We start from the raw sequence: 10,164 nt of genomic DNA on the forward strand, positions 1-10,164 counted from the left end.
ACTAGGAAAATAGTAATATAACCATGATCAACACTACCAGAGATAGTTAGGGCAGCATGCAACACCAATAGCCAAGCAAAAAAAAACCCCAAATAGAGCGAGCAAAAGAGCACCCAAAGAACAAGTGATTAGCAGTTTCTACACCAGTACAAAAAAAGCAAGCTGGATAACCCTCCCTCCCGTTACGTTTATGTGAATTAAAGCAAGTGGAGACATCATCTTAAACCAACTGCTACATAAAAATCTTAATCTTTAAGAAAATAGAAGCTTTCCAAACCCACTGAAAGTTGGGCCCAACAAGATCACGCTCAAGCCACTAATAGACTAATTTGATAGTAAACACACCATTTCCAGACCAGGTTATAGAGCCAGGGCGATCACAAAAGAACCATGCACATGGCACAATCTCCTGCCACTATATACTAAGATTTCCAAAAAGTGTACGACAAAACAGCAATTCACACCCCTCCTAAGTAAATTCAGCAAGGGTACAATTTGCTTTTTGACAAATATCAAAAAGCGCAGGGAACCGAGTTTTAAAGGACACCTCCGAAGCCCAACAATCAAACCACAGTCTCACCAGATTCCCTTTGTTAATCATGATATTTCTGCCAGCAAGGTATACCTCCTTGACCTTCATAATAGCTTTCCAACAAGGAGAGTCAGAGTTACGAGGGGGATCCGTAGCCACAGTGCGGCGACGAAAATACATAACATGCACAATTTTCCGCTAAAGACCATTCTCAGTCTCGTTTCCGCCACCATTTTGTAAGTAGGCTAACATTCTGCTTATGTAAATCTTTAATCCCTAAGCCCCCAATACACTTAGATCGACACACCCTAATCCACTTGACCATGTGGTAGGCACGCTTATTCCTTCTTTTCCTCTTGAAAAACCTTCTACGATGTACATTCATCTTCTCAGTAAAAATCTTGTTAAGGAGGATCATAGACATAGAAAAGAAGGTATACCATCGAGACTCGAATTAAGCAAGATCAATCTAGCAGCAGATGATGCATAATAGCTAATCCAGGCATCTAGCCGCTTGATTAACTTGGTATCCAGGAAGTTCCAGTCCATTGTTAGACTGTCAGATGTAACTGTTTTTTTCTTTCTTCTCTCCTGGTTTGGTAATGGCCTGCTGCACATTCTGTGCATCGTTTTCATTACCTTTCATGTAATGGACTGTTTGTCCCCCCCCCCCCCCCTTCCCTTTTTTTTTTCTTATTTTGAAATATAGGTATTACCTCCGTCCCAAAAAATTTATCTTAGATTTGTCTAGATAGTGACATATCTAACACTAAAATGTGTCTAGATACATATATATCTAGACAAATGTAAGACAAACTTTTTGGAATGGAGGGAGTAGAATATAACCTACTTCAATTTCAAAATAGAATAAAATAGGCGAAACAGAGGCTCTGGTTTTCAGAATGCTATATCAATGTACATAAATTGTAAAATTTAGGCTATAATAAGCCTCCTATAAAAAAGACTTGCTGTTTGGGATTTCTATTGCTCTAGCACCTCCCCTGTTTTCCAGTCTAGTTATGAAATCACAGAGGGGAGCCACTTATTTCGGTTTGGTTTTCTTTTTGTCTTTTGACCACTGAGGTTGCTATTACAGAAACAAATCAACAAATGGTATAGGATGGTGCCAAGGGCTGCTGGTGCTCATGAACCGAAGAGGAAGCTGGTGCCTGGTTTTCTTTCGGCACGGGGGTCTACTGAACGGCAAGGAAGGTGCTGCCCGTCGGGGCCGAACTCGTCACCACCGTCGCAGCTGTCGCTGGGGCAGCAGGAGCGCTACTGCTTCCGCCCTCTTTGTGCTTCTGGAACTCTATGGTGTACTTCATCTTGTCATCCTCGTCGCCGTCGTCGTCGTCGCCGTCATCGGTGTAGTTGCCTTCGATGTCGTCGCTGTCCGTCTCGTCCGTCGCCGTCACCTCCGTCTGCTGGGACTGAATGTTTGACTCCATTGCCATCACGTTGTCTTCAGACTTCTGTCCGAGGCCAATTGCGATTAAGTTGCAAGCAATCGACGGCATGGAGAGAGATTCGGAAGTTTGAGTCATTACCTTGGTTGTAGCGATGGCATCAAGCACGGTACTGGCCGCGGCCACCTCGCCGTCGCCGGGCGGGGCATCTGAGCTTCCCCCTCCAACGCTGTGCCTCCTGTCAAAGTCGTTGCTGATCTTACCCTCGAGCTCGCGCCAGGGGTTATGCTGCTCGGAGGCGGAGGCGTTGACCGCGGCCACAGCGTTCCCGGAGGCAGTGCTAGAGCAGCCGCCGGCGGCGTTGCTCACGGCAGATTGCTTCTTGCGGTAGATAGCGTCGAGCTGGTGGAAGTAGGGGCACGTCTTGGAGTCCTCGGGGCGCCTCTTGTTGCTCTCCTTCACCTTCTTGAAGTACTTGTTGATGTTCTCCCACTTCTCCTTGCACCGCTTGGAGCTCCGGTTGTAGCCGATCCTCCGCATGCCGGCGGAGATGTCCTCCCACAGCGGCCCTTTGGCCCCCATGTCCTGGCAGTGCTCGTCCTTCTCCATCCGCAGCTGGATCAGCGCATGGACCTCCTCCTTGGGCCACCGTGACATGCCCGCGCTGCTCTCCCCTCCTCCTCGCCGGCCGCCCTCCTCCGGCGCGGCGACCACCAGCTGGAGCGAGGAGGCCGGCGCGTCGGGATGAGGCGCTGTGTGGGCCGGCATTGGGGTGGGCAGCACGGAGCTCCCGCCGACGCGCTGGAGGAACGCGATCACGGCGGCGTCGCGGGCGGCCGCGGCGGCTCGCTCCCGGGCGTGCTGCTCCCTTTCGCGGCTTATGCGGGCCAGCTCCTGCCGGCGCCATGCCTCCTCCCGCGCGGTGCGGTCGGCCTCCCACTTCTCAAGCGTCTCCAGGAACAGCCGCTGCGTCGCGTCTTGCTTCTCCGTGATCTGCTTTATCATCCCCTCGAAGAGCGCCATCATGCTCTCGTTGCTCCTGCCGCCGCCGCCGCCCGCCTGGTCTTCCTCCTCGTCTGACTCGTCGTCCGACTCTGACTCCGAATTCGACGACAAGCTGAGGTCCGGCAGGCCGGCGCCAGGATAGGCAGGCGCCATTGCCAACGGCCGAGGATCTGGCAAGATTGGCGCGGCGGTCGCCATGTGCTGGTTCTGCTGCGGGGCCGCGGCGTGGAGCGCTTCGAGCTCCTTGAAGAAGCGGTAGTTCTTGCCGTCCTGGCGCCCGGCGCGGCCTTCCTTGGTGCGGCGGTAGTACTTGTCCACGTTCTCGAACTTCTCCTTGCACTTCTTGGCGCTCCTGCGGTAGCCCAGCTCCGCAAGCTTCCTGCAAAATCTTGTTGCTGTCAGAGGCCGTCTCTTGCTTTCACGTCTCAACCAAACTGGCACAGCAATGAAGATGGCATGAGTGGTAATCCATACTAGTATAAAATAAAATTGACACAACGCTATCACACAAGTACTAGGATGAGTCAAAACTCCTGACTTTCTTTATCTTTCTTTCTCTGAGAGAGACTGAAGACGGCAGGAATTGGAAAGAGGTGCGCGATGATGTCAAGATGATGGCACTGTCAGCGGGAGAGAGATGCAGATTAATTCATGAGAGCAGCATCGGGATGGGAGCAAAAGACTTCCTGTGCACCTTCTTTTCCCAGAGACCAGAGTGCATCAATGGCTAGAAAAGTAAAGAGCAGAGAAAACAATGCAGCAGCCTGCGCTGCAGCGCCTGCCTGCGTGGCCTGCTCCGCACCCCCGTGGCAGTGGCGCACTGCTCCCGGGCGCCGAGGTTCTAGCCGAGACGACGAGCGCCGGCCCCCAGCGACACGGAAATCGAGGGGCGTGGCATTACGCCAAAACTGGATGGGGAATGGCAGGATAGCTCGCCATCATTCCGCGCAGGACAGGCCTGACGGACGGCGAATTCTCTGAAACCGTTAGCCGCATTGCGCAGGGGAGAGGAGATTTTTACAGTTTCGTTCTCACCTGGAGACCTCCTCCCAGACGGGGGCCTTGAGGGCGGCGTTCCGGAAGGCGCCGTCCATCTCCGACCGGATCCTGATGAGCGCCACCGTCTCCTCCCGCGGCCACCGGCTGCCGGACCCTCCCGCCCCCGCGTCGCCGCCGCTCCTGCCGCTTCCGCCGTCGACCGGCGTGTTCTCGTCGTCGTGGAAGCTGACGGCGCCGGCGGACGGCAATTGGTCGAAGTTCGTCCCCGCTGGCTGCGGCGGCGGCTGCATCGGCGACGGCGACGGCGTCGGAGACGGGATGCTGCTGACACGCGCGGCTGGCAATTGGTCGAAGCTCGTCCCCGCTGGCTGCGGCTGCGGCTGCATCGGCGACGGCGTCGGAGACGGGATGCTGCTGACAGGCACGGCCGCGGATGCCGGCTGCGGCAACAACGGGGCCATCCCCGTAAGCGGCGGCCCGTAGGGGTACCCGGCGCCACCCTGCTCGGGATGCTGCATGGCCGCCGCCACCACCACCACACCACCTTCCTTCGAATTCCCTGCCCAAAACACAAAATTCAGTTTGATCTACCTTACCGGAGTGAGTGCAGGTGGCGGAAAGCTCCAGTACACTACCACCTACCACTAGTTTCTCCCTCTCCTCCTACACTACAAGTATAGATGTACCACCAACAAGTACTCTACGAGAGCAATTCAGGGACTAGATTGGAGAATTCTTGCTTGCACGCCCATCTCTCTCGGTGCAAGCTCCTCTCCCGTCTCTTTCTCACACAGATACAATGAGTGTCGCAAGGAAGGACATGACTTACGGGTTCCGAGTTGTGACGGCGGAGACGGGGGAAGTTGGGAACAAGGGGCTGTACAGTGGGCGGCTAGGGGAGGAAGAAGAGAGACGGTGGTGAAAAAGATGGGGTCGTAGACAACTGGAAAGGGCAAAGAGAGTGGGAAGGCAGGCAGAGAAAGCCAAGAGCCCTACAAAAGAGAGGCTGTCTTCACTGATGTCTGAGAAAAAAAGGAGAAGACGTGTGTGTTATATACCCGGCTGGACTCAGGTTTCGTAAATGTATCAAAGATATATTGAGCGACGATTTAATGGCAAAAGATATATCATATAGTAGAACAAAGTGAGTAAACAGAGAGAGATTTATATCTATCTCCCAACAGAAAGCATATCCATACAAAATGATTACATATTTATGTGTTGGTCATTACTCTCGCGTATTAGTATGTAGGCTGTTTCTTCCATGTTAATAAAGTTTCTGTGTTGTTCTCGCAACAAAAAAGGTTTTTGTTGTCACACCGAAGAAATGCTATTTTTATTTTCGTCCGTTACATTACTCTCGCATATTTGTCCTTAAATGTATGATGAAAATCGCTCCTTCGCGGCGAGAAGATACGACCAGATATATAATAACTTCAATATCATAAGTAAACGATAACATATCATACATAAAAGATCTACAATAACATTAATAAAGCGTATTTAACAATAACATATATATTAAAAAAGGTAAATAAACCATTTTTATGTATGGGAAATAAAGAGCTATCCATTGTGAAGCACTACTGTAGGAGTTGAAGATATGGGAATAAAAAACATGGAGCTTCATGACTTTAAAAAATACTACGTGTTATATTTAGGTGGGATACCCCCCCCCCCCCCCCCCGCGGAAATGATATATCATGAAACAAGGGAAGTAATTAGAGAATCATTTATATCTATCTCCCAACAGAAACAAATCCATATAATTGTTTAAGATATTTATGTGCTAGTCATTATGTAGTGATGGATTACATGTTAAGAGGTGAGAAATGTGATATCCCTATCTTCAAGTAATAATAATAAAGAAATTTTTATACCAAGAAAATGCTACTTGTATTGTAGTCCTTTAATTACTCTCGTGTATGTTGTGCTTACATGCACCATGAAAACCGATCCTTCTAGATGAAGATAAGCCAAGATCTACAATAACTCTGATAATATAAAATATAAGGGCTACAAATGAGATATACCTATCTCCAAACAATAACAAATATTTTTTGTTGTACCAAGAAAATGTTACTTCTGTACTAGTCCACTAGATTCCCCATATATTGTTTTTACATATGCACCATGGTAGTATTTCCTTTGAGAGGAGAAGATACGAATAGATCTACAATAACTTCAATAACATTAATAAATGAAGTTGCGATCACGCAGGGAGATTTCATTACATAAACATGTTGTATTTCATATCATAAATAAATTTATTCATTGTTGACACTTGCATTAGTAGAAGATATGGAAATAAAAGCATGGGTTTGATCATGTTAATAGTGTCTTATATAAGTGCAAGTAGTGCCCCTCAGGCTTTTTGGATGTGACAAAACAATTAAAGGACTAATGTGTTTGTGAGTAGGTGAATGCCCCGAAGGATTTGATTTAACATGAGAGTTATGACCCATAAAAATTGTGGTGACAATGATATCTTTCGGAATGCCTCCTCGAGGAACAATCACCCTAGGTAGAGGATTATGAGGCCTAGTGTCGTGCGTATGACAATCTATGGGACCGGCAAAGGCCCCTTTGTAGTTCGGCTGTGGGGATCAACAAACACAGAGAGCAGATCCAGTAGAGGCACACAAGGTTTACCCAGGTTCAGGCCGCCGTGAGGCGTAAAACCATACTCCTGCTCTGGTGTATTGATGTGTATGAGCTCACGTTACAATGGAGCGCAGCTTGCTGGCAAGAGTGTGCGGGAAGTGCGGCTACTATGCGTAAATGAGAAAAGTGTCGACCTTTTTAAAGGTAACCATGGGCCTCCTTTTATAGGCGAAGGGGTCACCATAATGGTAAAATAGTAATTGCATCAAGTGAATAGTGGCTACAGTGCTATCATACCTAACCCTGACGGATTAGGACAAAAGCAATAAATGCTCCTTGAGGTGTTGTGCTGGGGTAAGCTTTGGCAAGGAAGTGTCTCACCTTCTATGTCGTTCGCTCAGCTACCTCCTATTATCTTGGCACGCCTTTGGGAAGGATATCATTAAAGCTGATCTTCAGGCGGCGTGCTGACACGTACCTCAACAAGCCTCACCTAACTGTCTGTGCACTCAACAGCTATTTGTCAAGTGACTAGCTGATCGCTGAGGTGGAGCGGTCGAGACAGAGGGAGCTTGCTGGACAGAGCTTGCCGGGTCTTCGCTTGCCGGTGTGTAGCTTGCCGGAACTCCAGTATTGACTTTCAGTATTTCCTTAATACTTCTCGATCACCTGCCTAGAGGTCTTCTTCATGGTTTTAGCAACCAAGTCTTGAATGTTCTTCAGGGTCATTCTCTGGTAAGCCCTTGCTATCGGGAAGGCTACTATTGTCTGTGCATAAGTCAGTGTACTAAAGAACCCATGTTCTAGTACACCAACATGAGCCCCCGGGCCTGGGCCACACGCGTGCAAGGCGTCCTTGGGCTAGGCCCAAAAAAATACACAGACGCACATGGCAAATAATTACTGATGTAATCATGATTTTTACTGCACGCCCACGATGCACATTAAATGCGAGATGTGGGGGAAGTGGAAAGTAAAGGCAAATGGGTCCGTGCACCTGTAAAAATGCAGACACGTTAGGTGGTGGTGAACCAACCCCCGTGCCTTCCCCATACAAAAGGGAATCTGTAGGAGCGCTGCTCATCCACTTCCCCAATCTCCATTCTCGCCACCACCATCGTCTTCAACCTTGCGATAGGGCAGAGCTCTCCCTTGCCGTTGCGCTACACCTTTGCCTGCCACCAAATCCACTCCCGTGAAGCTGTTATGGCGCTGAAGAAGGCCCCAAACAAGCTACTCGACCCGTAGGCAGAGGAGAGGAGGGAAGCCAACACATCACACTAGAGGGAGAAAATCGTCTTCCATCCGCCATCACTCGACAAGAATGATCTGGTGACGCGGTACGCCTACATGTGGGGGAAGGAGACCAAGGATCATGGTGCACCGCACGTTGCTACCTCTTGAGCACTGCATTGGTTTTCCTTGAAGAGGAAAGGGTGATGCAGCAAAGCAGCGTAAGTATTTCCCTCAGTTTTTGAGAACCAAGGTATCAATCCAGTAGGGGACCATGCGCGAGTCACCTCGTACCTACACAAACAAATAAGAACCTCGCAACCAACGTGATAAAGGGGTTGTCAATCCCTTCATGGCCGCTTGCAAGAGTGAGATCTGATAGAGATAATAATAATAAGATAAATATTTTTTGGTATTTTTATGATGTAGATTGAAAGTAAAGATTGCAAAATAAAATAGAATGGAAACTTGTATGATGGAGAATAGACCCGGGGGCCATAGGTTTCACTAGTGGCTTCTCTCAAGGTAGCATAAGTATTACGGTGGGTGAACAAATTACTGTCGAGCAATTGATAGAAAAGCGAATAATTATGAGAATATCTAGGTATGATCATGTATATAGGCATCACGTCCGTGACAAGTAGACCGACTCCTGCCTGCATCTACTACTATTACTCCACACATCGACCGCTATCCAGCATGCATCTATAGTATTAAGTTCATAAGAACAGAGTAACGCCTTAAGCAAGATGACATGCTGTAGAGGGATAAACTCATGCAATATGATATAAACCCCATCTTTTTATCCTCGATGGCAACAATACAATATGTGCCGTTTCCCTTTCTGTCACTGGGTTCGAGCACCGCAAGATTGAAACCAAAGCTAAGCACTTCTCCCATTGCAAGAAAGATCAATCTAGTAGGCCAAACCAAACTGATAATTCGAAGATACTTGCAAACATAAACCAATCATACATAAAAGAATTCAGAGAAGATTCAAATATTGTTCATAGATAAAGTTGATCATAAACCCACAATTCATCGGATCTCGACAAACACACCGCAAAAGAAGATTACATCGAATAGATCTCCAAGAGAATCAAGGAGAACTTTGTATTGAGATCCAAAGAGAGAGAAGAAGCCATCTAGCTAATAACTATGGACCCGAAGGTCTGAAGTAAACTACTCACACATCATCAGAGGGGCCATGGAGTTGATGTAGAGGCCCTCCGTGATCAATGCCCCCTCCGGCGGAGCTCCGGAAAAGGCCCGAAGATGGGATCTCTTGGGTACAGAAGGTTGCGGCGGTGGAAATAGGTTTTCGTGGTGCTCCTGGATGTTTTCAGGGTACGTAGGTATATATAGGAGGAAGAAATAGGTCGGTGGATCCACGAGGGGCCCATGAGGGGGGAGGGCGCGCCCCTGCCTCGTGGCCACCTCGTTCATTTCTTGACGTCCACTCCAAGTCCTCTGGTGTAACATCCCAAATTTTCAATTTGGAATGTTATACGTAGGTCATTCATACATATCATAATTTCTTGCATTTCGTTTCACGATCCTCGAAAATCCTAAGCAACTCAAGGACCCACAGAGAGAGTTGAGGATTTCATGTTCTTCATATTTGAATTTTATCAAATATTGAGGCAATGATTATTTTGGTTTTAATAATTTTCTCTCTGAAAATATTTCATATTAAAATATATGAAAGGAGATAATATGACTTCTCCAAAAATAAGTGAAATATTGGAGGAAAAAAATTAAAATCAAATGAATAAATTTTATTTGGATTTTATTGCAATTTTATTTGAATTAGGAAAAAAATATGCGTTTTTCAAAATTGCATTAGAGGCGCAAATAAATGTTCACTTTGTCCGGAATATTATTAGAGGACAGTGAAAATTTAATTCAGGATCTTTGGAGTCCGTTTAGTATTTCTTTCATTTGTTTTTACGTGTCAGGTTTTTTTAAAAAGATAGCATCGACCTAACGGGCCGTGCCTGACTAGGACACCGCCCGACCGGCTTTTTAAGGCGAGGCCCGAAGCCCGCGAAGCCGCCAGCCCCGCTCAAACCCTAGCGCCGCCGCACCGCCTCCCGCCGCCAGCGCGTCCCGCCGCGACACCGCCGCGCTGCGAAGCCGCCGCCCACCACACCACTTCCCGCCGCCGATCCCGTCGCCACCGACCCCGCCCGCCGCCGCCGGATCCGCCGCCGATCCCGCCGACGCCAAGGTAGCCGCCGCCGCCATCCGGATTTCTCAAGAAAACCATTGGTTTTTTAGAAAACCCTAGATCTAGTTGATGAGGTAGAACCTATTACCTGTTTCAATATCAAACTCCTGGGAGTTACTTCTACGTTATGCTTATACTGCTATGCTATGCTAGTA

The 10,164-nt window shown here is 48.2% G+C and overlaps 1 protein-coding gene across 3 annotated transcripts; it reads right to left on the bottom strand.

Moving 5' to 3' along the window:
- Positions 1–1,459: 1,459 nt before the first annotated feature.
- Positions 1,460–4,952, bottom strand: LOC125513906 (trihelix transcription factor GTL1-like). Of its 3 annotated transcripts, none has more exons than XM_048679117.1 (4): positions 4,772–4,952; positions 3,979–4,501; positions 2,080–3,322; positions 1,460–2,001 (listed from the first exon to the last, which is right to left on the bottom strand). In XM_048679117.1, the coding sequence occupies exons 2-4, from the start codon at positions 4,458–4,460 to the stop codon at positions 1,726–1,728; spliced, it is 2,001 nt and encodes a 666-aa protein (XP_048535074.1). In that variant the 5' UTR covers positions 4,461–4,501; positions 4,772–4,952; the 3' UTR covers positions 1,460–1,725. The 3 variants fall into 3 exon arrangements, with proteins under 3 accessions (XP_048535074.1, XP_048535073.1, XP_048535072.1); XM_048679116.1 differs by having other exon boundaries at positions 1,460–2,004; positions 4,585–4,952; XM_048679115.1 differs by having other exon boundaries at positions 1,460–2,004; positions 4,772–4,951.
- Positions 4,953–10,164: the final 5,212 nt, after the last annotated feature.

The sequence above is a fragment of the Triticum urartu genome, chromosome 6, assembly GCF_003073215.2.
Source record: "Triticum urartu cultivar G1812 chromosome 6, Tu2.1, whole genome shotgun sequence".
NCBI lineage: Eukaryota > Viridiplantae > Streptophyta > Magnoliopsida > Poales > Poaceae > Triticum > Triticum urartu.

Coding starts and splice junctions, on each gene's coding strand:
- LOC125513906 (XM_048679116.1), bottom strand. CDS start 4,460: ATGCAGCATCCCGAGCAGGGTGGCGCCGGGTACCCCTACGGGCCGCCG. Junction 3,323..3,978: donor GTCTGGGAGGAGGTCTCCAG/GTGAGAACGAAA, acceptor AAGATTTTGCAG/GAAGCTTGCGGAGCTGGGCT. Junction 2,005..2,079: donor ATGCCATCGCTACAACCAAG/GTAATGACTCAA, acceptor GGCCTCGGACAG/AAGTCTGAAGACAACGTGAT.